We start from the raw sequence: 27,499 nt of genomic DNA, 5'->3' as shown, positions 1-27,499 counted from the left end.
ATACTCTTTTCTGTACAGTTATTATACTGCTAGACGCATATCTAGCAGTAGTTTTTTAATAGGTATGTCTAGTGAATGGCAAGAAATGTATTTTAAAGTTACCTCCAGCAATCAATGATGCAGTATTTTAGACTTACAAGGAAAGATACTGACTCCCCACCCATGTATTGTCAGTTGTTAGGCATGCTAAGTTTAAAAAGGTACAATAAGGCACAGTGGTACCTCAAAGGATGATGCCTAAAGGTACTTGAGTGATGAACTGTAGCCCAATAGCTAATAACAGCAGCAGCAGTGCAACGTTTTAGCCCGATCTTGTCAGATCGCAGAAGCTATGCAAGATGGATCCTGGTCAGTTTTGGGATGGGAGGCCTCCTTGGAAAGCCAAATTGTTCTCTGACCCAGAATTTCCTAACCAATTCCATGTCATGGTGATGGTGCACACTGTGTTCGATGAGATGTTAAGTAGAGACATCTTGATCATTAAAGATCCCATGACACTGTTCATAAGAATAGGGACGTTAACCAAAGTGTCCTGGCTAAATCCCTTTCTGGTCTAATTATCTTAATTGCTATTTTACTAAGAATTAATTAGTAAATGTAGTGGGGCTGCTGGCACATAATGGGAGTATACATCACACTTCTGATGATAGTGATGCAGTGGTTCACCTTTAGTACGCAAGGCACTTTGGAATCTTTTGGGGGTATCACTACACAAGTGCAATGAATTAGTTTTTGCCTATTTGTGTATGTTCTCCTCACTGAAAGAAAGAAAACCATTATTATTTAGTGAAATTCAACATTTGTGACAGTAGAGTGGGGTTGGAGAAACACAATGATACATGGCAGCTTCAGAAGCTGAGGTATGGAGAGTAAAACTGATAACCTTATTCACACCATCTGCCATGGCCTGCAAAGTCAGCTCTCTGGGACCATCCACAGTCTTTCCATCATCTGTAGGTCCCCAGCTTGCACTGTAAATATCAATGACTTGAGGCATATGACTAATTGAGGAGGCCTCTATGATATCCGTCATAAAAGGCTGGTCCAACATACGAATGCCTGGAAAAAAAATAATAAACCAATTACATTAATTAAGGAATACATCATAATCTTAAAAAAGACACCAGTGAATTAAATTCAGTATGCATTGTTTTGTTAGAGTTATTGAATAAAAGTGGCCTGACATCAACACAGAAATATGGTGACTTTAGCACTGAAGTCATATCCATGAGAAGATATTACTCATTCTGCCACAGGGAGGGAAGATGCCTCTTTTCAGATCTTGTTTTTTAAGATTAAGCAGCTGAAACCACAATGATTCCAAAAGTCAAAACATTTTCATTAAATTCAAATTGAATTATCAGGTTTCTGCATGTGTTGTGCATTTTATGACATTCGGAATATAACAATTTAGTACAACTCTCAAAAAGAGAAAATTAATTAAGACAAGTACAGTATAGTGAATACTAAACCATCCTAAAACAATTAAATGATTAATTGCTCTTTTGACTGTGCCAAGGAAACACTATAGAGGGAGCAGAATTGAATGCTTCTTTGATCAAATATTTTATAGTGAAAATTAATATTAGGAAATCATTTATATTTGTCATACTCTTAAAAACATTCGTATGATCAAGAAAGCCGATCGTTTGTACCAAACGCACCCAGTTTTCCTGTTGCCTATGAATATGCCATCTTTTCGAAAACACTTCATTAGTCTCTCAGCCTACACAGCCCACACACGCAATAGGACAATGACAAATAACAAAAACACATCCCACAATCCCATCTCTTTCACCAAGAAACCCAATAAAAAATCAAATATTGTACAATGTTAACAATGCAAAATACTATGGATGGTTCAAGCTACTGTCTGCAAATAACTATTATGGTTATGGTAATTATGGTTATGGTTATGGTCCAGGCTATTGTCATGATTAGGATTTTAACATGCAATTAAGATTCAGTAGATACAGATTGTATTAAGGCTCTATTAATACAGTAAACATTTCTAGATGGCACTTTCAATTGCAATTTTCTCCCATAATCTATAACATTCTAAAACAATTCAATGATTAATTGCTTTTTTAACCATGCTAAAGAAACACTGTAGAGGGAACAGAATTCATATTTGTAATGAATGTTTCTTTGATCAAAATATTGTAGAATTGAAATAAATGTTTATTCAATGCAATGAATCCCACCAATGGGGACTCATTTGCCTTATTTCTTCCATACAGTATGTATTTCAGTTCAGTAATGTACAGTATTTCCAGAGAACTTGCATTCTGGGCATACCTGCCACCTTGGAGTTGTAGGCCACTCCCACACCACAAATGTTGTTGTTCGCGGCTGCAGAAACCTCTCCTGCACATCGGGTTCCATGACTGCACAACAAAACATCAATTAAAAACCTAGAGCATCAAATCAAAAACTAGACAGGTTTTCTGTTCGAGTATTGCCTAAACCTGTTATTTCTATGTTTAGAAACATGATTTTTTTTTTCTGGCAGGTCTAATTTCAGCCAAAACATCTTAGTAGGTTGGGTGGATAATGAAATACCCTTATCTTGGTCTTGGCTGCATTAATTTGTACATGTAGATGTGTAAAATCTGTGACAGCAAAGACAGATGCCTTCTTTGTCCTTATTAGATGCCAAATAAGTCTGATTAATTAGAAACCTCCCTTATTTCTATTTGTTTTTTTTTCTTTTGAATATTTGAGTTTTTCTGTGTTGCTAAAAAGATTGTAAGGCATAGCAGAATTTAATTATTTCTTGTCTATGCAGATTGAGTCATGTTTTTTTTAAATTATATATATGTTAGTAGATTTTTCAGTAATACCAGTATTCTTTTTATTTTTTATCACAGAAGTGCTGGTTCTATGGAGAGTGTCTTTCTTGACACAGATGTAAAGTGGATCTAAAGAGCATCTTGGTGTCTGAAGCCAGTGTTGAATTCACCAAGCTTAAAAATAAAACAAAGCAAAGCAGAAAAGGACATTCTAGTGAATAATTGCTTGAAGCTGAGCCAAATAGAACTGCCACTGATCTGCTCCTCAAATGAGGGTGACTGATTATTTTGAAAAGGTTAGTAACACCACAAATCCGGCACTATTTCCAAAAATAACAACCAAATTAAAATGATATAATAGCATCCTTCTTTGTCTGTCTGGCTTACAGTAACAGGCTGCACATTCTGTTCAAATGCTGTGTGCATGTCTCATTGGACTTGGCCGAGGCACAATGCTATTTATAAATAATCAGCTGAGAAGTCTGCAGACCACACATGCCACAGACTGAGTCCAGTGATCCTGCTAATCAGTATAGCTTTTTTTGAATCGTGCACCCATTTCTTATTCAGTATCAAGGCACATACTGTTTGCACACGAAGAACCAAAAAAGGGAAAGAAAATTACTTGTCCTTGAGCTACCCTTGAGTGTATCATGCTGTCTACAAAAGCAATAGAGGCATGATGATAAATTCTTAGAAGCAAAAAGCTACTGCTGTGCATTTCACCACATTTCACATTCCAAATACTGTACAATATTTCCAAACTACATCTAAAAGCACAACTTTACACATACCCTCTGGGGTTTCTCATTCTGTAAGTAAAACCAGATGGTGTAAGCAATGTGCAGTTCACAATATAAGCGAACAATACCAGAGATCAATGAAATATTTCAATTAGTGGAATTAGTGAATACATTAGAATGAAATTAAAGGACCCAGAGGACTGCTACAGAAGTCAGAGGTCAATGACATATTTATAGTTTACAGATCCAGATGTTTCCAGATTCTTTGGAGAATTAGAATAGAATTAGAATACTTTAAATTATTTTCAGCTGTAACTTGTAAATTAATTTGGACTTTTCTCTATAATTTATGGGGAAAACATCTAAGAAATTTTCACCAGCTTCTTCAGCCATAAGACTTGAAATTGTATTTTTACACATTTGAGTGGCACCCTTGTCATGCAGAAGACAGTTGAAAAAGCAGGCAAAAAATAAAACAAGACAAAAGTCAATAATGTATTCTATTGTTTTCAGAACCATGACCTATATTCTGCACTGACTTGCAGTTCAGCAAAGATCCTCCTGCTGATTTTTATAAGTATGCTTCTACTTTGTACAAATACTATGTAGTGTACACTTCAAGGATGAATGAATTAAGAAATTAGTTTAGAGGATGCAGAAACATTATTAAGGATATGCATACATAAACATTTAAACAAAGACATGACAGGTTAAGTATGACTCTCTTGTACTTTTGTCTCTCTAGTGCTCCAAGAACAGAATACAGCACAAAGATACCGGACACTTCATATGTTTTAATGCATCTGAGATGAGTGCCCTAAGATATGACTTAATGGAGCTACGTGTAAGGAAAATCAATACTCAGACTCAGAGTGAGCCAGTGCTGTCCCTCAGCAAGCTGCTGCTGCTGCAGACACATCATTTCTCTGTGTGTTTATTATGAAGAAAGAAACTGCTGTGGTCTCTGGTTCCTGGTTCCTAATGGTCTGCGGAGAGCAAAAGTGCTTGGTGACCAATCGAAAAATACCTGTTAAACCAGTCATCTGTGTAGCGAGGGTAGGGATAAGGGTCATTGCTGCTAAAGTCATAGCTGGCTTCTGCATTCTGAAATGAGACATTATTGCATGAAATTGGGCAAGAACACAAATTAGGTTGGAAAACATAAAGTTCTCTGACCTTTCCAAATAAAAATAAAAAATGCAACCAGTCATTTACATAGAACATTAGCTGTGGAAATGCAATGAAGGCTAATCATTTGTACTCAAAGAACAGGATGGAATTAAAACCCATTATGCACTCTGATTTATTGTTTTTACATGTTTGATAACAGCTCATGGATTAACTTGTGTTGACAAGATGCTAGAGACACGGAGACAAGTAGTTACATCAGTGGGTCAATCAAATAAAAAAAATACAAGGAATGGAGACAGTAGGAGGAGTGTGTGCCAAAATAGAAACAACGACAGGAAAGCAATAAATAGTAGTGAATTAAGTAGTTTAATTTGTGAATGTCTTGATTTTAATTTTCACAGGTTTTCAGTTACAATGATGACCTGGAGAGTCACCCATTTATTGAAGCAACCAAGTGAAGCACTTTGCTCAAGGGTACGACAGCTGTGTCCCTCCTAGAAATTTGCACCCATGACCTTTGGTTCCAGAGCCCTGACTACTACTCCATGCTAGTAGGCCAAATCTGCAGCTTTTTGTAACAGATAGTCACTTGAGTTCAAAAGCCATTATTGGACAACAGAAAATGTAAACTTCCAGTATATAGCAATTATATTATCAAGGGAAATTAATGCTCATCATGCCTATTTTACGTAAATGAAAGGATCACTGACGTTTGCTCTCAAAGGCTTGACTCAGTCATGAAATCTGTTTGTTTTAATGAGTTGATATTGACCTAGACACATGGAAAACCTTTATCTTTCATTTTATTTTTTTATTTCATCATGGAGAAACAGACATTTTTTCATTGTGACAATACTGAGATTTGAGCTACGTGTTTGATTGTTGTACAGTCTCATTTTATAGAACAAATTATATGATAACGATGGATGTTATTACTAATCATTCTAGATCATGGGCTCATTTAAAATTATTATAATAGCAATGTTTAGATGCACCGGGCTGCAAGGAACATTAAGAGACTGACATTTTCCTATTTAAGCATCATGTTGTGTAAGCATTTTCTTTTATATTTGAATTTTATACTGCTACAAAAAGCCCCAAAAGTGCAACATACTTCAAAGTTGTCATAAAGGTAGCAATATTGTTTAGTACTAGTCAACATACCCTGACAATCTCCATTGCAGTATTTTGATAGATATATTGATTCTGCTAATCAAATAAATAATTAAGGAACTGGCTGTACATTGATTTACATTTGTTAGACAGAGGAAATAGCAGGTGTTATGTTTGCAAGGCAGCTGACCAGTTAATGATCAGCTTTATTGACAAACAAAATCATTCTTCAATAATAGTTCTCACTCCTTGTCCTGAAGAGCAACAGTTCTGCATGTCTTATAGGAATAACTAGTCCCCGTTAAGTTAAGAATTGATTCACTTAACTCTAGCTAGGCTAGGATGAAAAAGAGAAGACTATGACTCTCTGAAACCTGAGGACCACTGATCTGTAGCCTATGAATTTCATGGTAGTGTTTGTTAGTTTCCCGTGTATTACTGTAACCTTGGTGAGGTCTGTACTAGAAAGCTGGCTGTTTCAAATGTGTGAGACAGTGCGCTTGGGGGAAAACTACCTTGTCTGTACACAAAAGACCTTAAATTGAAAACTGAAGCCTGCTTTACCTTTGTCAACGGGAATTAACACTTGAGCTTGGTTTAATGTAAAAGCATTTAACTCCTACACAAAGAGGAAATAAACCTGAAATCATTTGGAATTATATTAGTTGCATAGCTATTCAGGTAAATTCACCATCCCTTTTCTAATTGCTTCTTCCAATTCAGGGTTGCAAGGGAGTCAAGCAACATGAAGAATGTTGGTTGCAGACACAAACACAGGCATGCACACATTCAGACCAGGGCCAATTGTCCCAGAAACCAATTAACCTACCAGTTCGTGTACAATAACATCAACTTTTCACATTTAAAATATAGACAGGATAATCTTTAAAGAATACTGTTAATTAAACGCATCACAGTTAAAACCGTCTCATGAAAATAATTCACTTTAAAAAGTATAAATCCAAAAGAAAATATGATGCAAATGACCAATATGTCACAGATGACTAAGAATCACTCAGTTAAATACCAATTCTTTCCATTATGATAAAGTATATTTCTTTTCAAAATAGGTACCTTTTGACAAGATGAAATTTGGACAAGTTAAGGAAAAAGCATCTTCAACATAAAAGGTAAACTTCCATGGCTCAAGAATCAACATACAAAAAAATGCAAGAACCAGGCATCAAATTTTATGCCTGCAGTTCTTAAAAATGACACATCAATTTGCTGTGCTTTGATACATCATTTATTTTCTGTGATCCATCTTTGCAGTTAAGGAAATTAGATTTTTTTATGAAGAAGCTGCTTATAAACCCTGCCAATTTTCTAGATCATCACTGCCCCCAACAAGTCTGCTGTAACTTGCTGGCTGAAAGGTTAATCTGGTTAATAAAGTAAATCTGCTGAAGTTAGCAAAAAATAAAAACTGACAAAAATAGACATTAAAATGTTTCCAAAGCAAAAATGAAATAAACTTGACCATCACAGTTCCTAGAACATACCTAGAACAATTCACAGCTAAAGCAAAAATCAGGTCAGGGCTGTAATATGAAAGATTAAACACATATTCCTGATACAAACACTGCACATGCCCTTTCATCAAAGAGACACTCAGTTTTCTGGTGAAGACAGGCTATCAAGGCGCTATGTCTTTGTTTCAGCTATTTGTATCTGGGATCCACATAATTATTACTCATCTCTGTTTGATGAAAAGGGCAGAACAGACATACTGTAGACATGGTTTTCCTTGCTGAGTTGGAGGAAGGGGGGTGTGAAGTGATGGAGGCAGGGACTATGCTGAGGCTGTGTGCCACCTCACATCACTCCCATTGGCTACTCGATGAACCTACTGAGAGCAAATCAAAGCAACAGAAAATATTTGAGCTCTCAACATATAATATAATATACCTGTATGTGCATTCACACATGATACAGTATATGACTGATTTGGTGTGATTTGAGTCAAATGGGTTCCAGCATTTCCTGTGGCACTTCAGAAAAGTATTACAAACTAATTAACTATTAAGAATTAACTACACAAAACACTATTGCAGGAGTGCGTAATCCCATTCTTAATTACGAATAAAATGATATTCACATCTCTGAATCATAATTGATTAGTGTTGGAAATGGAAGCAGTTTCCTAACTACTTTGGGAATATTATTGGAACAATCTGTTACACATTTTATATTTTTATATCTTGTAAATTATCATTTTTCTCCACAGATAAACCCAAGGAAGATGACTAAAAATTCATGAGGGTCATTAAAATGAAGACTACAGCAAATCCGGCACACCCACAATGAAGTGACTCTGGGGGGATAGTTGATTTATTCATTTTCTTTTAAAAATTCAAACTTTAAATTAAAATAGAAATCTATTCTTTCTTCTTCGGTAGGAACAATACCTATAAAAGATGGATTGAAAACTACCATGTTGTATTAAAAGAATGAAGAATTACAATCCGTACATTTACAATGTCTTGAAAGCAAGGGTGTAACCTGATACAATTATACTATCAATACCGTTAAATCCTGCATTCATAGATTTAACAGATTAAATGGATTTATCTAATTATAATAGAGGTCATTATGTTTTTAGTGATTAGTCCACAGGTTTTACTTGACACGCCCCAGACTGTTTTGTTTTCCTTACAAAACCAGATCCTTTTAATATTAAAAGATCCAGCTTGAGGCAAGTTATTTTCAATCAAATGGCTTTCTAAGTCCCTCAAGCACTACTTATAATATGCTGTTTTCATGAGATTTCTGCAGCGTGAGTTTACATCGTAATATTTCTATGGCAACCCAAAGATGTGATGATATGTGGATGCAAAAAAAACAGAAATTTGAGTGACAAAGGGCTCTGTTCTGTATACTTTTCAACAATTATCGTTATGAGCTGCTTTTGGCTGGCCTCCATCTGGCTGAGCTCAAGAGGATTGCAGATGAAAAATTGTTTTCCTGAAGGAGTCCTTTGTCGGTTAAATAAATAAAGTTTTAACCTGAATCTTAATTCCACTCAGCATATTACATGTATGTACTGTACTTTAGTTTTGCAGATGAAATTAAACAAAGTAACCCTGAAATTAAACACGGTACCTTTATACAAGGTACTGTGTGTTTTTTTTCAAAACATCACCTGTTTCAGAAAGAAAGTGACTCCGGCCACAATTTACTGGATTGACACTGGATTTAATTTTTTTTTTTAAATGTACATAATGTATTTAGAAAATGTCTTTACATTTTTAATTATGCTTTTCTGTTCACACTCTTTGCATGTAATTTAAATTTCCATATTTTATTATTCCATACAAATTACATCTCTAAAGACAAGTAAAGGATCGAACACTAAGGCAGTACATGGTACTGAAAATCTCAGTGAATCTACAGGGAGCTTCTCTGGTAGACAAGTACAGCTGTTCTAACCCTGCATTTATGCCAAACTTTAATTAAATCTGAGGTTTTAGAAACACTTTATGGATATGTTTGCCATCGCTCGTTAGTTGGCAGTCTATCCGTTGGTACTTGCAGTATCACGTAACATGATGATTCATTATGGGGAGTGATTGTTTCTTTTTGACTTTGCTGAAAAAAACATTGTTCCACAGCACTAAGTGGGAGACCTGGGATCCTTGTGTCCAAGAATTTCCTGTGATTTGCAAGGCTAGAAATGAACACGTCTTTAAATATAAATTATAGAAAAAACACAAGCTTGATTTGGAGTTGAATGAAGCACCACTATGACTGAAAGAGCCATCAAAAGCAAGCTGTTTCCTAGGAAATGCTCCAGTGATCATAAGCAGAAAGAATCTCCCTCATTAGGAGTAGAGTGCAATGCAGCAATAAAAGGTTTTAATTAATTAATGCTGATAGAAATGCTTTGGATTCTTTGGGATATTTCAATAAATAAAACGCAAACAAGCAAAGTGCACAGAAGAATCACTGTTATGCATAAAATTAAGAGTGTTTGAGCTTCATGATGCTGCTACAATAAACTCAGGAGTGCGTGGGTTGCACATTCTACCCACAGAAGACAGGCTGGTGGAATGTTATTTTTGGTTTTAGACTTAACATACAGCTGCACAGCCCTCTAAGCAAATAAAAGAGAGATTTCTGGGGTGTTCATAGTCTTTAATTCCATCCAAAAAATCTACCTCCACTTCTCCAAAAACAAAGTAGAAATGCAGATACTTCATTACTCAAATGTCATTGTGCTATTTTTTTCCAAAAATTTTGATTTGGAAAACCATTGTTTTTCTAACATACTGTACTAAAATACTGTGTGATAACATACATCATAAAAAGAACTCCATGCTAAGAAGTCTCATTTAAAAAGATGGAAAAGGCAAAATTCACCCTGTGCATCTTCATGCAAGTATGGTAAATTCAACAGCAGCCTGATGTAAAATTGATTTAAAAGCATGAATTACACCATGCCGTTGGGAAAATTAAAATTAAATTATAAAGCCTTTTTTTAAAAATAAATTCATAGCACTTGATCTTAATCCTTAGATCTAAAGATCTGATTCAAAGATGACCAACACTAATCCTGGAGAGGTCTTTTTACTGTAGGCCTCCCTTTAATCATTGTTTTCTCAATGTTTGGAACAATTTTGCTTTCACCATAGAAGCCGTTCCATTAAGTACTGTATTTCAGAGATTTAAAATGAAAAGGACGACTGTTGGTCATTCCTGACTTAATTAAACTTATTGACTTACTAAATTTATTAACATTCACATGTTCCAAGTCTTTACAAATTGATTATTTAGGGATGACATATAAGATGTAATTGTCTGTGGCTTTCCAAGACCAGGATTGACCACCCCTGATCTAAATGTTCCTCATTAAACCAGCTAGGATAGTTAGTTAAAACTTAATTTGATTAGTTGTCATTGAGGTACAGTATATGTTCAAAACAGTTATACTATTTCTTATACTTAATACTTTTTTTTGCTCAACTCAAAACAATGGGAAAAAATAGGTATTATAGGTCCCTTTTCAGGCCATAAAGGCCCATGGGGAATGAGGGGACAAGGGCCACCATTTTTCTTGACCATCCGACACTGGAGGTGGAGGTGATGTGGTCAGCATCACGCTCCGGACGGTCTATTACCCCCAGAAGGATTAACCCCCAGTACTCATTTGGAAAGCAAGCTGAGTGGATCTAGGAGCTGTCTGGAAGGAATTAGAGCAAGCTACATCACTTGCCCCTACCTGGGATTGAACCCAGGACCTTCCAGTCAGGAGCTAGACAGGGAAAAAATACATTTAGAGTAATGTGGGCATCACACACATAACACAATGCACAGAAATACACAAAAAAGACCATCATTTTCAGGACAGGAATGTTAGCATCAGTTCTTTAAAGTTAAGAAAACCTGAGCCAAGTTAATATTTCAGATGAGACATTAAACTGTAGATTACAGATCCCATGGTGTTATTTATAAGAATAAGAATGTTAAGCACAATTTCCTGGCTAAATTCATTCATAGGCCTGCATAATCCACACAACCTAGAGCCCCCCCTTAACAGAGCTGGTGAAGTACTTTTTCACTTGTCCACCTGATCTGCTGTGCAGTGAGGCTGCAGGTATACAATGGTTGCTTTGTGTAACACAGATGGATGGTAAGTGAAGTGGCTCCCCTGTTTTTATGTTACTTACTTTGGGATCTTATGGGATGAAAAGCACTGTACACAATGCAAGGATTTTTTCATTTTTTAATAGATTTGTTAAATCTTCTCTGAAACATCATCAAAGGAAAGCTTTAAAATGAAAGGAGGAAAGTCCCTCATGCAATAATCCTACTGGAAACTTTGCCTTCCACTAGTGTAACTGACTGCTTCATATTCAGGTTTTTCATCATCGCATGCATTTAACACTATTATGTAAAAGATAAGCACTCTGTTTCAGTACTCCCAGCTTCAGCCAATGATTTCCAATGTTTTTTTTTTCTCAGTATTCTAATAGAAAAAATAAAACCCTCCTCTGCAGACTGATGAGCCCTGTGATTCTGTGATTCTGCTAAATCACAATGTCTAGCTGAGTGACCTGAACTCTGATTTTCCAAATTTTACTGTGATTTTCACACAATTTCCAGAGCACAACACAATGGTTTTACTATAAAAAAGACATCTCTTACTTACATAATTTGAAGCAAGATCTGGATGTAGATAATCAATTCCTGTGGCAAAGCAGAAAAAAATATTGGTCAAACTTAAAAAATTGAAATGTCAAATAAACTCAACAAATAAATGTGATGAAAATGTATTCAGTCATCACTCCAACTTTTTTTTTTTCAATTTAAGCTCGGTGGAACCAATTTCCCATTGGAATCCTTCATAGTACATCAAGCATTGTATTGTAGTTGCGGCAGTTTCTATTTAAAGACACACAAGTTACAATCCAAGATGAAAAATGCATTTTCATGATCAATTTTGTCTGCAATCGAACCGCTTCTTAACTACAGATACTGTAGGTTAACGTGAAAAGGGAGGCAGGAGAGCATCCCCCTCACCATCTATAAGCTTATGCACTAAATATTGTGTTTTCATTATTTTTTTCTTTTCAAGATTGGTTGAATGAAAAGCTTACCATCATCCATAATTGCTATAGTCACCCCTTTCCCAGTAAATCCTAAATCCCAGGCCTCTGCCACATTGAGATCCAGCCCAGGAGTGCCATCCGCTTGACCTGTATTTATCTAATCAGACAAACAATATGGAGGCACTCTATGAAAACAGAAGCCTAGGCGTGTATATTACAAATTACACAATGCGAGGAACAGACAGGAATATAAATGTCACCAATATTGCACTGACATAATAGCAGCTGGGGATCTCTTAAACTGACAAGCTTAATAAAGACACATTTTTTCTTAAAAAAGTCATGGCTGCTTCTAAACAATAGATGAAGATCCAGAGTGTGATTATAGATGTTAATATGTTTGGAACTTGAATGTATTTTTAACATACTGTATAAAGAAAATACAAATAGTTTAAATGTGGGCAGATCGTGAGAAACATCCAGTAATCTATGATTATTTTAAAGCACATACTGTACAAGGAAAATGTATTCTCCTATCCTTCATTTGATTTTTAGTCAACAAAAAACAATATTACTCAACACAAAAGAATTTTATTCAGTGTCAAAGTTATATTGACAATAAAATTTTTATACTCTGAATTATATACAGTACAGTAGGCCTGTTAGTGCCACAGAGACAAAATATTGCATGGAAATAAAGTACATGGAAATTACATGGAAACGTAGAAACCTTTAATATAAGCTATCTCCAAAACAATACATATTTATTCAAAACAAAAAGTAAAAGACAGTGCTCAAACAGGATAGAAAAATGCAAGCTTTTTCAGTAACGGTTGATCTATAAAATTGCTTACAAGATACCACTGTTTGGTGAATAGTGGATCATTCATATTGACTTCAATTTCATTAATATCCCTGTAGCCTCGCTTCATCCTCTCAAATCCTTCCTGTTGTAATATACTCTTCACCTGAGAGATAGAGGAAAAAACATGAAAAATTAATGTTCTCTCTGCAGTTTCCTTCTCCTGCTAAAACATACGTAACAACTGTATGGCGACAAGAGATTGCCATTGAAAAATTGACATACATAACATTATGTATAACATTAGTCATTTTATTTTGGATACTAATGTATTAGAAACAAAGAAAAGAAAACTAAAAATAAACTTAATCAATACATTTTCAATGCCTTTGAATCAATTTACACTACACTGCTTAGAATCCAATAAAAAAGATGCTGTTTAGTTTTAACACAGAAGTTTTCCTAGGCTGGCCAGCTGCAGATTTTATGTTTATAGTATACAGTATGTCAAATAATGACCCTGCAATGGATAAAGTGGTAAGAAAATGAATGCATGAATGGATGGAAAATGTATGTACTGTACTTCTGGACATTATAGTTTCATATTGTGTACAGTAGGTGAGACCAGAAACCAAAAGGCTGCTTATTCAGTTATTGACCATGCTGACCTCAACCTACATAGAATTCTGCACTGTTTCTGCTTCTAGACTCCCCTCACTATTCTATCCTTCAGTGGAAATCATCTGGAAAATACAGACCTGTGCTTTCTGTTCCTGACTGAGCTCAGACCTCCATAGAGGCAAACAGTGCATCTTTATGCTCCGTACAAATTCCCACTGACACCAAGATATGAAACATGAAAAGATGAAAAGCAAAGGGGAAACCGAAGGAGGTCAGGCATTAAAAAACGCAAATAAAAACAAAGAAATATTCAAAACTATGAAAATGAGGACTTCCATATAACAGCAAAAGGGCGGACAGTAGAGAGTGAAGTAAAATGTCAGCAGAATAATAAAAGGAAATGTCTACACAATGAAAGGAAAATGGCTGATGTATTAAATGAGTTTTTCACTTATATGTTTACAAATCAATGGTGTTTCTCATGCTGGAGAAAAAAAAGTGTATATTACTGGAGTTTATAATAATAGAAGTTCGGGAGCAAGGTTAGATCTTGCATACAGGTCTTCCCTTTGCATATCTTTCTGACAAGCCCCCTGCCTTCCCATCAACACCCTTACAGCAGACTCCCTAGCTCAGTCCTCGCAATAGTGAGGGGGGTTGAGCAGCTTATCCTCTTGGATGAGCTGCGATTCCTTCAGCTGGGCAAGTCACGCCAAATATTTTATACATATTTAATTCCTCTATCACATTCATTAGGATCTAACCGAACTACTGAAAATAGCATTAGCACAGAAGTGGCAGATGTGTTACAGTTACCAGAAGCACATTAACGAATCACCTGATGGTATTCTCCCAGTTGTAGTTGAGGAATCAAGATGCTATTCATAAGCCACAAAGCTCGCTTGATTTTAGAAAAGGCAGATCTTGCATAACTAAGTTGTTTGATGTGTTTGAACAAGCAACAGTAATAATGGATAAAAACACAGCACATGATTTAATGGGAAATGAGCTACCCAGCCATGGTGTTGAAGCTGATAACCTTACTTCTTTCAAGAAATAGCGGGATAAAATACTCAGACCAATTTCAGCAGCTCTTAATTGATGAATGATTACATTGGATGTTCAATTTTTCAACTGAGGACATGCATGTTACGTATTTCTCTTCTATGCAGCTAATATACAGTATGGTATTAAGTTATGGTAAAAAATGATTGAACATCGTATTTTTCACTGCAAAATGAGTAATTGATATTCTGTGAATTCTTCCTGTGCAGGTAAACAGCACATATTTCTCATTCACCAGCTTTTGGAAGCTTTCCAAAATAGTCTCAATGGGTAATACTAATTCCAGTTTCCCAGTTTTACTGCTGTTAAGAATACATTTAACTTTCAATTATTTTCCCCTTTTTACTCTCCAAATATTCATTATTCTCGATCTTCCAATTAATCTTATTAAAACTAAAAATGATGAGAACTGGAGTGAAAATGTCTAACTAGCTTATTCTATTCATTCAACTGTTATATGTAATGTTATATGAAATGTTATATGTAATATTCTGTAATTAAAACCATGTTTGGCTTACCCAATGCAAGTAGCTAACATGCATTCAATACCTAATGCATGTTGTAGCTGAATGCATGAAAATAGCTGCAGCTTCACCCTCTTCACAATTCAATGGAATCTTTTCATTTCTAAGCTGTGACTAAAATTGAATTATAGCTGCTGTGCCATTTAAGAGCAAGTAAAAGCCTTAAGATAACAAAGTGCATTTGAATCCAAATCAGATCTTAAAAGTAAATACGGAGCTGTTTATTTACAATATTCAGATGTATTCATTTTGAAGTGTTGCGGGTCCATATTAATGTTAGCACTCTCTTTTTCTGACCCGTTAATATTTCAGCTTAGACTTTGCATAATCATTCATTCTTTTCAAATCATATCGGAGACATAGATTCCATGTGTCTGAAGTCTGCCTGTACAGTAGCTGTGGTGTCATCTATTCTTTGGAAAGGCAATATGTATGGCAACAGAGATTCATTCTTTCTGCTGGCAATTCCATGTGTTTTTGTTCAAGAAAGGGACTTTACAGGGAGATCAAAAGCAGAGCCACTCATGGTTTCTTTGAAGAGCATTTACAGAAACACTAAGGGCTATTCACAGAAGCTTTAAATAATCAGATGCAGGGTTTTCTTCTGCAATCTTTTTTTTCTGTGATTAAAATAATATATAAAATGAATTAAGTATATTGCTTTGTGATTTCCAAAGGATGTGCTGAAAACAGACTCGTGATTAAAGAAAGAAAATTGGGAGAATGAAAAAGTGAGATGAGAAAATCCCACTGAGATTCCTTACGAACAACATGTTTTAAATAGGTGTGTTCTAGAAATTAGCCAAAAGCAGTCATGAGTGACTCATAAGATGAAAACTGTCCAATATATAATTTCACATTTTGCTATGAATACCTCAAAAACTGTGTTTATGCTAAAGAGTGCCTGGAAAAAGCACAAGACTGATCTCAGGTCTCAAAACTGTCCCTGTCAATGTTTGTTTGGAGAGGTCTGATGAAAATATGTTAAGAATACAAAGAGCACCACAAAGGCACCGCAGTCTTCCAGCTAATAAATCCACTGCAGTATCTCTCCTATTTGCTAGGCTATTTTGCAATGATCTGAGTGCCTTCATACCATCAGACACTATCCAGTTAAACAGAAAGTACAGATAACCAAGTATGAATAGATGTACTGTATGCTAAGAATATCAAGAAAAAATAAATGTGGTAGAAGACGAAATGTACTGTACATATAAGTGTGTAAGACTAATTGTAAGACTAATGCATCAATGCAATGTATGTTATAAATATATATATATAAATTTGGCAGACTGCTTTAAAGTATGTACTGTAGGCTGACTCATGTATCATATATGCCCAGTCTTTCCTTTCCCTCTTTGGAATCAATAGCAGATTTGCTTAAAGTATAACACAGTTTACTGATTCTTCGTCTGACTTTTGGCTTAACTGGTTAATCAGTTAAATCAATGAGCCAGATGAAGTACAATGTTCTAAAAACTAATGGATGGAAATGATTGCTGTATTCTAAATACAGTAGCTGTAACATGTACTGAAGATCCATTTGGAGAAAAAAATCTTGGATATTCTTAAAACCTTGTAGAACATGATGTTTCACACATTTCCATTAACAGTCTATGGCCTGAGATAATTTAGTGTGAAGTTTGATCTTTTTGAAAGCATGCATTATGACAAGAGCTGCATAGATTTATATGCCTACAAAGTAGTAACATCAACATTTGTGGACCTATGGGCAAGTCATTTTGAAGGTCAATGAACTAGGCCTGTCAAAACTGTTCTGATTTTTAGAAACAATCAGGGAAACGATTAAAGGTTTCAGAGTTCACCAGTGCAACCTACCTATTATTTTGTTATCAGGATGAACATTCAAAGTGCAACAAGCAAGAACAAATCTTGTTCAGAAAATCATTATTCCCACATGAATATCCTGATTTAGTTAGTAAGTGCTATAGAACATTGGAAAGGCTTTGCATTTATTCTTTAATAAAGCAGTACAAATGTTAGCAGTCTAAAAAAATGACAGATACAAGGCCAGTAGTGGGAATTTAAATTGGATCTGCAATTTTTGCCTGAACATCTCATGTCTACTTGCAAGTGATTGTTGTAATTGTGAAGTGGCATAATCTTACCCACAGACAATTTAAGCATGGCTGTTACATAGTAATAAATTAGAAACCCTGTTCTATAAGATGTTTTGGCATACAACTAAGGCCTTTACTTATTGTTGTGTTGTGGTTAGATTGCTTTATTCTTTGTTCAATCTGCTGCTGCTAATTTTAGAGATGTGCATTTGCTGCTGCTAAATGTAAAGATTTGCAACTGTAAATACATGTAACAATGCAAATATACTACAGAATGCAATGTTTTTTCACACATTACAATTTTATTTTTCACAGGATCAATTAGATTACAATTTGTTTTAATGTAAATATTCAGAATACAAAACTGTAAAGGTTTTTATATATGTATTGGTTTTGCATATCTTTACACTGTACAACTGAATGCTATTCACCAGTATAACTTTTTAAACATTTTCTATTTCGAGCCTGTGGTATCCTTTAGTAAACTTAGGATCAAGGAAAATGTAGTTTTAGTTCCTTCTCTTCCGTGCTACTCTCACTGCACTACTAATCTTGTTTCTAGTTTATCGGTAGAATCAGAGAACCATCTTGGCTACTTTTCTTCTAAGAAATCTGCGATAAGCCCTTGACTGTACAAGCTACAAGATCCCTCTCATTTTGCCTGTTGTTTGCCAGCACAGATAAGGATAAGGCAGTTAAATATGTCTTTTAAGAAAAAAAGACCAAATGTTTGCATTACAATAAGAAAATGCTCTTTTTTTAGTTCTGTACACGAGGGCTTTACTTAAGCTCATCTGTGTTACCACTTACTTTACAAAACACAAGGGATGGTTTTATTATAATCGACAACTATGCTAAGTCAATACAACACCCATAAGTAATTTAATAAGGCTTTACAGTCTAATTAAAGGGAAAACATATAATTATACATATAATTATTATAATTATATGAAGGTGGAATGAGATTTCATTTATCTGAGACATTTGTGACATAGATATCTTAAATGCTGATCTTAAAAGTAGTCTTAATGTTAGTACTAGCATGACATTTAACTGCCTATTCTGCATGATATGCACATGTACAGTACAGTCAATGTCATTTTAAAGGCTTTTCTACCATTTTGTTACAATTCCTAACTGATATTAGAACTACAATTTAATCATGAAATTGCTTAAATCATGTCTGTCCATATTTGATAAACATTTTGTAACATAATACCATAAGAATGTTGAGTGAAGTGATGGCCAGTCCACGTGTTTACTGTTTCATCTGGTAGTTAACAGCTCTCAAGTCACCAGCTGATTCTTGCAGGGCACCTGGGTATCAGCTTCAACAAAATGTCTGGATACCTTGTTCCATACTTCCAAAACCCTCTGGGTAACGAAGTGCCTTCTGTTCTCAGGTTAAATGTACTTCCATGTTAAATGAAGTTTTGAATTTGTCTCCTCTGATTTATGTTTCAATGTTAGCTATTTTGCTGTTCATTCTGAAGGAGTCAGATTTGTCAAAGCTTTTTGGGAATTTTAATTTATCATCACCAAAAGTTTTTTTTTATATTTAGAGTCACCATGTGATTTTGTGTCACTTTTCACAGCAGATTCCTCATAAACTTATTTTATGGAGGAATATTTTTAACTTTGAGTGTTATATTTGGAAAGCCATGAATGTGTTTGCACAGTTATGCAAATGAAGTGAAGCTATAGAAATGTCTTTTTCTATTCTAGGTTCCTCTTTGCAACATGGTTTTACTTTGACTGCATTATCCAGGATTTATGCACTAGAGCAGATTCTCGTTACATGTGGGCACTTTCAAATGCCCCTGTTGACTTTTCAAGCACTCTGCTTTGTGTGACCTTTCTCAGAATTCCAATGAGACATGTTGGATTGCACACCTATGGCATGAACTTCTGCAGTTGTCAGGTTCTCTATAGCCTCGTAAGCACATTAAACCCCATTGCTGTTTGAATTGAAGCTCGCTTCAAGATACTTTCCAAATACCAAGGTTTGCCAGAGGATTTAATATCTCAAAGAATATACAGTATATAGTATAAGAGTTTACCAAATATGTATAGTACCATAGTTCACTATCCTCTAGAAAAATAGGATACTGCTATCTTATAAGAAAGCTGCCAAGCTACAGTATATAGTATATACAGAGATAAATAATTTCACAGTCAGTTATAACATTTAACCCAAAGGGCTGTTTTAATTTGTTTGTGTAATAAATTAAGATTCATGTCTTGTAAGACCCTGGGTTTTTTTTAAATCTCTTGTTATCTTCAAAACAAATCAAAGTGAATTGTTCTTGCCTATCGTTTTATATTAGGCATATTCTTTTACATTCCCTACACAATTCTAATTGGAAAATAGTGACACATAATTGCAGCAAATATCAAAACCTCCTTCCATTTCACTCCTCACTGTCTGTTCCTCCATCACCCATTACTCAGGCTCCTGTCTTGTGTTGTTAAGTCAATCCTGCACCTTGAGACTGCCAGCTGTACTGAATATGGCCCTCTGAGCCAAACTAATTTCATACTGTATCTTTGTCTTCATAACTAGGAAATTACTGATAATTTACCATTTTTAAATAAGAAAAGAACAAAACAATTACTTGTGTGACAGAAAACACAAGTTCTGCTTATTTTTGTTCTTCAGGGTGGCACGTGTTTTACACATTTTTAACAAGATGGAAACACTTATTACTAAAAGCAATGCCCATGTGACCCCTTAGATAATTGTCATGTACTTGCCCCGAGTTTGTTCTGACACAAGCAGATGCATCACCAAGAGACATGCTGTGCATGTATGTTTTGTTGCTGAAAGGTCACGTTAGCTGTAGTTCACCTTTAATTTAAGCAAGGTCTGACATGACATGTCGTACTGAGTGGTGTATTATGCAATAGTTAAAAGGACAAAGGAGACAGATAAAATCAACAAGGCATAGACCAAACAGTTGACACAAAATACTCAACACAGCTGCATAAGAACTGTGCATGATCTGAAAGTCAAGAGTAATGTGTGAACATACTTTGTAATACTCTTATAATGAGCCAGCGTGTTACCAGTTTCTGACCTACTGTGGGTTTCAAGACTTGATTCTGAATGAAGTCCAAGACTAAATAGTATTTAAAATGAACTTTAAATAGAAAAATACTGTTCTCAATTTGGTATACTCTCTATGACGTTTGCCTGCCTTGATAGAACCAATTTACTGCTATTTATTATATGTATGTTTTTATATATTTTTGCATATGGACAGAAACACAGTATACAGCTTGTGTAATGTATGGTCTAAATTCATGTAAAAAAAGAGCAGCTGCTCTGTTCTGCTAAACAGATACATTATATTTCCTTTTGCAAATCAGAGTTGCAATCTACTAATTTTTGCTTATTTCTCAGTGGATCAGACTGTGTCTCAAAGCCATCCACAGATTATTATACAGACTCTTTCAATTAAAAACATATAAAGATCCACTGGAAGGTATTAGATTTCTTATGGATTGTAATGTCTAATTTTTAGTTGGTATAGTCTGGTTTTAATCCTCATAGATATGTGGTTACTGTGCACCCAGAAAATGACATGTCAGTACCTTATTAGTAATTATATTTGTTTGTCAATTTTAATATCTTTGCAAAGTTAGAAAAAGAAAAAATGTATAAATATATCATGATCACTAATGTAACATCACAAAAGGTAAATAACTAATGAAATATGAGTAACATGAAGGTTTCTGTCTATGCCTTCACATTGTTTTTGAGCTTTTAATCCATTAAATATATGAACACTGCAGAATACATTACGTTTATTTAGATATTTTTATATATTGTGCACGTTCCGTTCTAATAGAAAACCTGCAAGGACAGAAAACTAACATTGTCTTGTGTTCCCAACTGTCCTGCTACCACAATTCAATCAGGTTCTTTATTAACTGTAGCTCAATAAAACTAAGGATGAGCTCGAAGCAATTTTACTAACACTTAACTGAAAATAAATTGAACATATCCTGTGAACCTTAAAACAAATATTTAATGTAGTACACATATCTATTAAATGCTACAAATGTGTTAAGGAGTACTTTACAGAAATTATTTCTTTAATGAAATACACAATCAAACAATTAACCCACAAAACATCTACCAATGTTAGATTTGACTGTCACTGAGGTTGCCAGTGTTAGCTTATGCTCCTTATCTTGTACAGTAGGCCGTTCTACAATTGTATTGTGTGCCAGAGTAAAATGTTTTATAACTGTGGTCATATTGAGCTTCACTAGGTGGATAAGTGCTTTTTATTTTTTCATATTGCTCAAAAGGTTTAAGTTGTTTTTTTTCACCAAGGATCTAGGTAATATGAGAAGCAGTATAGAAACTTAAAAGCAAGGAAGAAAGTACATCTGATTCATGCTATGCAGTACAATTTGGAGTAAATATATACTATAAATACAAACAACAAAAACACCCAACAAACGTGTTGTAACAATAAAATACTATATTTTACAAATAATAACTGGTGTCCACATAGAAAATAAAATATGTCATTAATTTTATAGACCAACAGAAAGGATTTTTTTAATAACAAAGCAGCATTTGTGTAGATATGTTCAAATATTTCAGCCGTTTATATCAAATACAGTACAAAATACTTCTGTTTATTTCTCAAGAAAAGAAGACTGCTATGGATAATTACAGTAAAAAGTGTGGAAGTTTTTGGAAAGGTTAAGATGTCATGGGTATTTCACCTCAAATGATAACTCACTTAATTGTTCTTTCCAGTTAGAAATATAGGAACAACCCTGAAATTACTCAATCTCTTCCCCTTGATTAGCTGACCATATACAGCACAGTTTCTATGGGAACCACTGTTGGGAGGTGGAAACTATTAGCATCAGGGAGACTTACCCTGTGGTCTTTTTCAAGACGCTGCTTGTGCTGAAGGTTGCGTCTTCTCCTAGTCTTTGGAATGGCATTATGATAAAAATGGAAAAGTCCTTGTCCAAAAGAAAGCTGTGAAGAAAGGATAATAGGATTGTTTTTCTAATTACAACTATGTTAACTGCCCTTCTCTCAATAGCTCTCCAGCTCTCTATACTTTGAAGCATGTTTTAATTATACTACAAATGTATCCAAAGAAATCACCCTAGAACGGCTTAGGCACGGCTCAGGCTTTATATGTAGGCAATAAAAATTCTCTTTTTGGTGGACTTTAGAGTCATGATAAAGCCGATATCAATTGTAAGGAAATTTGACAGTACCTGTACAATTCCGTTTAGTTTTAAAACAGTGACATTTTTCTATAATTTAATTTAAAAATTAAAACCCACTGTAGCCAATAGCTTACTATATGTACAGTAAGACTCAAGCCATTTGTTACTCTATATACAATAGAGTACAAACACATGGCCATTTCCTATGCATTAACTTGTAAAAGAGCAATGATCAAATCTTTACTCAACTAGGTTTCATGGGATTCAATACTGTAGATACTGTACTGTAGATATACAGTAGGAAGTGCATCAAATTGACATTAAAAGGGACAGACATTTCAGATGTCTACATTTTGATTTAATTTGACATGTCTTCTCAAATAGAAGCCTAAACATTGCATCCCCCATTATTCTGTAATTTATTGTAATAATTACTCTTCAGATTTTTCATACAAATTACTAGGTATACAGTCCAAAACCACATACCATTCATCATCTGGAAGCATAACAACCTATTCCACACACTAACGCCTCTAGGTTTTGTCTCTGAAATTCAAATTATTTCACTTCTGTGCTTTGACACTGGTAATGGAAAACCCCTGGAAGAAAACAATGCTGAATGTTTCGTGCAGGCTGCCATGTTAGATCATGACATTAGGAGCATCTTCTTGTTCTTTTTGGGAAGTTTATTTTATTTAGATGGTTTCGAAGAAGGTAAAGCTCTGAGTCATGAACTCTGTCAGCAGTATCAGAGCAAGACTCTATTGCCAGATTTCATTTTAGGGCAGGCTTGGGACCGGCAAACAAAGACAGCCAAGCAAATCAAATAAAATTGTCCATCATGCTACCCCATTCCCTAAGCATTATCCTTCTTTAAAATTAAAATACATATATTTGATTATCAAGTCCCAGTAATTAAAAAAGTTACTGTATTTTTTCCTACATAATTTTTTTAAATCTTTTAATAGACATTTTGAACTGAGGTATTCTGCATGGTGTTTCACTTATTTTTATATCAGCCTGAAGTGGATTCATCAATTTAAAGCAGCAAACTGACACTTTGCAAAAAGAGACAGCAGTTCTATTTAATAGTTCAGGTGGGTAGCTGCGTCAGCATGCGTAGGCTGCAAAGGAACAAGTAATAGGTTTATTCCATGCTGAAAAAAAGAAGAAAGAGAACACAACGTTTCGGCCGTGGAGCCTTCTTCAGGTGTGAGCTGACACCTGAAGAAGACTCCACGGCCGAAACGTTGTGTTCTCTTTCTTCTTTTTTTCAGCATAGTTCTATTTAATGCCATTTCTATTAGTTTGTTGTTTAAACAAGTAAACATGTCATGCATGGACAAACTATTTCAAAGTATTCGCTTCTTTCATGTTATGTAATTGAAAGAAACCATTGTTCACAAAGTAATATACATTCCAATCTTTCATCAGAAAAATAAAGCTGAAAGAATATTCATTTCCATCCTTCATGACTCATAATTGATGTATTTTTCATATATCTTGATGCTTAAAATATGAATTCCCAAGCATCCAAAGTCCAACACTGCTCGATTTATTTTCAGATAGGTGCCTGTTAGAATGCAACAGCTCTTAAACCATTTTTAAAACCTATAGTACATTTACAGGAAATAATTTGCTATCCTGTACAGTTCTATCAACCAGACGATTGTAAGATGTTTCAGAAAACACATTAAAACCAATATAAAGGTACTTAAAGTGTTGAAAAAAGCTTTTTAATCATTTAATGCAATGGACACTATGAAAATGTAAACATGAGTATTTTAGATTTAAGTGGACTTTATTGTTTTTTTGCTGCTTTCTTTAATTTCTGTATGACTACAAATCTACCATTCGATGCTACTTGCTCCTACAGTATACCTGTATATGCTGTGTTTGAGACTCCCACCAAGTGAGATCATAGTGTAACAAAAAACACAACCTAATTGTAAAACAAAAACTGTAATATGGTTTTGAAAAAGAACCTGGTAAGAAATGATGCTTGGTATTCATGTCTCTCACATTTTTAAATACCATCCAAGTAATATCCAAGAAGATCATGATCAAATACCTTTTTGGACTGAACTGTTTATTAACCTGCCTAAAGTAGCTTATTCAAAGGGAATGCTAAAAAGAAGGTAATTTTGTGGAAAAACCACAACAAAAGAGAACAGATTTTTCTTATAATGCACCACAGCTATCAAGGACAATAAATTAATTCATGAAGTCTTTTATGTTATAAAAATACATACTTTTCTTAAATTTCCTTGCTATCTAGGTTGTATTATGTGGTACATGCTGTACTCAGAAAGTATGATGTCCATGCCTTAAATTATTGAAGGCATCCAGGTTAATGGAAAGTTCATAACTTCCTTTTTGAAAGACTAATTAGTTTTATAATTATTTTTGCAATGTATAGCTTTTACTCCATGCTCTACTTTGAACATGGTATAAAACTGTGCATTATGCAATTTACTCTGTTTAATAATTTATAACTATTTCAATAAGAAAAGAAAACCATCTGAGATAGTACTTTGGTTACTTTGGTCCATCAACCTCATTATAGACTCAAGTATCGCATGCATGAGATAAACTGTATTAGATTATTATTCATTAGCCTGGCTATTATAATATCATCGGTTATTTTCATTTGGATCTATCCAACATCCTCTTCCTTCCCCATGCTTTAGTGAATTCCTAACTGTTCTTCATACTGTCAAATTAATTCTAATCCTAGAAGATGTAATAATAGTAATAATAATCGGTTTTGTATGTTTGTAATTTAATGATAAATTTGTTATAATCCTATCAGATTCTAATGTAGTCCCAGAGGGTGCCTTGAGTTTTCAATTATCTTATTGGATTCCAAAAAGTCCCACAGGATCCCTTAAAAACCTATTACACAAGAGACTCCGACTCTCGTCGTCAGAACTAACAATAGGGCAATGCAATTCTTTTATTGGGGTTTTAACTGATGATTTTAATGGGTCATATAATAAATCACAAGGTGAATTGCCTTTATTCGCGTATGTTCACATTGTAAAACAATGATAGGCATATCCTTAAAAAAACGGATCAGCATATTCTAAACATATACTGTATACAACTCATTTATGTAATATTCATAGAAAAAACATATTTCTTTTTGAATAAGATTGTAGGCTTTTCGCGTTTATTTTAAATCTGAGAAAACTTTGTCTTTACGACTCGGCTTTGCTGTATAAACTTAAATTAACCATTAACGTTTCTCAACTACACATCAAACATTAGACGACGTCGCATACTGTAGAATAGGTGAACCTAGGCTCGTGTCTTAACCCACAGTATGTTTTAAACCACTATTATTTACATTTTGCAATTGGGGATAAACATAAAAAAATATCCCTACACAGACTCAAAGAACTGTTTTACAGCTAAAATATATTTAGATTATACACAATCCTATTTATCAGCTCACTTCAGTTCAGTTTAGTTGTATTTAATCCAATAAATATTGACATTTGCTGTGAAATTTGCAATTGGAACATGCTTAATAATTTAAGGGATATCTAAAGCATCATCATACCAACGCCACACGTATTGTATTTAATTACTGAAACATTTTCCCTTTCTGCCGGGGAAGCGCAGATCAATGTGTTGTACCCAACAGAATTCTTCCAGCATGCTGAAAGTATGCAGACGTACACAATATACAGTACAGTATCTGTGTAGGAGCCACTTAAGATATACAATTGAAGTTGAACTACAAGGGGATTGGGGTTTTAACATTTCAATTGTTTCCTAAAATTAGAAAAACACAAAAATAAAGTAGAAACTTTTACTGTAGATGTTAGGCGTCTGCATTGTGAAGACTAAGTAATGTCTGCTCGCAGTTGTATTTTGAGAATCGGCATTTCTCTTACCTTTCGAACACTGTTAAAGCCGTGATCCGCCGCAACTTGACTGGCTACATCATGATCTCCTTCATGTAACTCTACCAAAAACTGATTGGTATAGACAGGCTTCTCTGTAGCTCCCTTTGCAACAATAATTGCATTAAGCAAAACCAAAACGACTGTAGTCCCATCTCGATTTAATCCAAGCATCATTTCTCGAGTTTGAATGTAGTGATGGAATTGAATTCTGCAAACGGGATGCTTTGCTTGCTATTGACTTGAATCAGCGTCTCTCGGGATGCATCTCGCTGCACAGGAAACAACTGAAGTTGGATTGTCCGCCAGTGAAATGTTGATTATATGTAGGACCGTGTGCTTGTGTTTTGCACCAAATCTGCATTTTCAGCTTCCATTTCATCTATAATTCATCAGCACGTTCGTGAAGGGTTTCACTGAATGACGTTCCGCAGAATTTTGCCCAATAAGCTTGAGCGGGTGGGGCTGTTTAGTCCCCTAGCTCAAACGAAGCCTTCACTTGCAGATACCGCGTTGCGTCCTGTTTCAGCACCCTGGAGAATTCCTCCATTTCCTACAGAATACTGGTGGACTGCCCTGACTAAAAATACGGAGGAAACCCTAAATTAAATAGCGGTTACATAATTTTGTCTGGTTAGTAACAGAAACAGATGACTATAGTCTATAATCTGTTGGTGGTTCCCCCTTCTCGCGCTAGAGATTTTTGTTTTCTATAGAGGTTTACAGTATAAGCATGTTTGTATTAAAATGGGTCATTGGTTCTGCAGCGTTATCGGCATCTGTAAATGTACTGTATACAGTAGACGGCATTGTTTCTTTGAGTTATCAACAGTTTTTAAAAATGTTCAGGTTTGTTACTCTTAATTTCTAAATGATTTACAGTAAAATGCACTATTCATTAAAGAAATCGAGACTACTTAATTATTGATAATAATATTATATTTAATATATAATATTGAA

At 34.7% G+C, this 27,499-nt stretch overlaps 1 protein-coding gene across 2 annotated transcripts in view; it reads right to left on the bottom strand.

Moving 5' to 3' along the window:
- Positions 1–27,276, bottom strand: part of pcsk2 (proprotein convertase subtilisin/kexin type 2) — a 47,078-nt gene extending 19,802 nt beyond the window's left edge. Inside the window, exons 1-8 of one of the 2 annotated variants that reach the window (XM_088933619.1) lie at positions 26,531–27,276; positions 22,324–22,428; positions 13,182–13,295; positions 12,376–12,484; positions 11,928–11,965; positions 4,563–4,639; positions 2,299–2,387; positions 884–1,059 (exon numbers count right to left, since the gene is read on the bottom strand). In XM_088933619.1, coding sequence (XP_088789745.1) covers positions 884–1,059; positions 2,299–2,387; positions 4,563–4,639; positions 11,928–11,965; positions 12,376–12,484; positions 13,182–13,295; positions 22,324–22,428; positions 26,531–26,716 — 894 coding nt within the window. In that variant the 5' untranslated portion in view covers positions 26,717–27,276. The remainder of the gene's footprint in view (positions 1–883; positions 1,060–2,298; positions 2,388–4,562; positions 4,640–11,927; positions 11,966–12,375; positions 12,485–13,181; positions 13,296–22,323; positions 22,429–26,530) is intronic. The other variant, XM_088933620.1, reaches the window with a different exon arrangement.
- Between the last annotated feature and the right edge of the window lie 223 nt (positions 27,277–27,499).

The sequence above is a fragment of the Atractosteus spatula genome, chromosome 15 (assembly GCF_055471065.1).
Source record: "Atractosteus spatula isolate fAtrSpa1 chromosome 15, fAtrSpa1.hap1, whole genome shotgun sequence".
NCBI lineage: Eukaryota > Metazoa > Chordata > Actinopteri > Semionotiformes > Lepisosteidae > Atractosteus > Atractosteus spatula.
The sequence above is the reverse complement of the archived record's forward strand: the minus strand, read 5'-3'. Positions and strand labels throughout refer to the sequence as shown.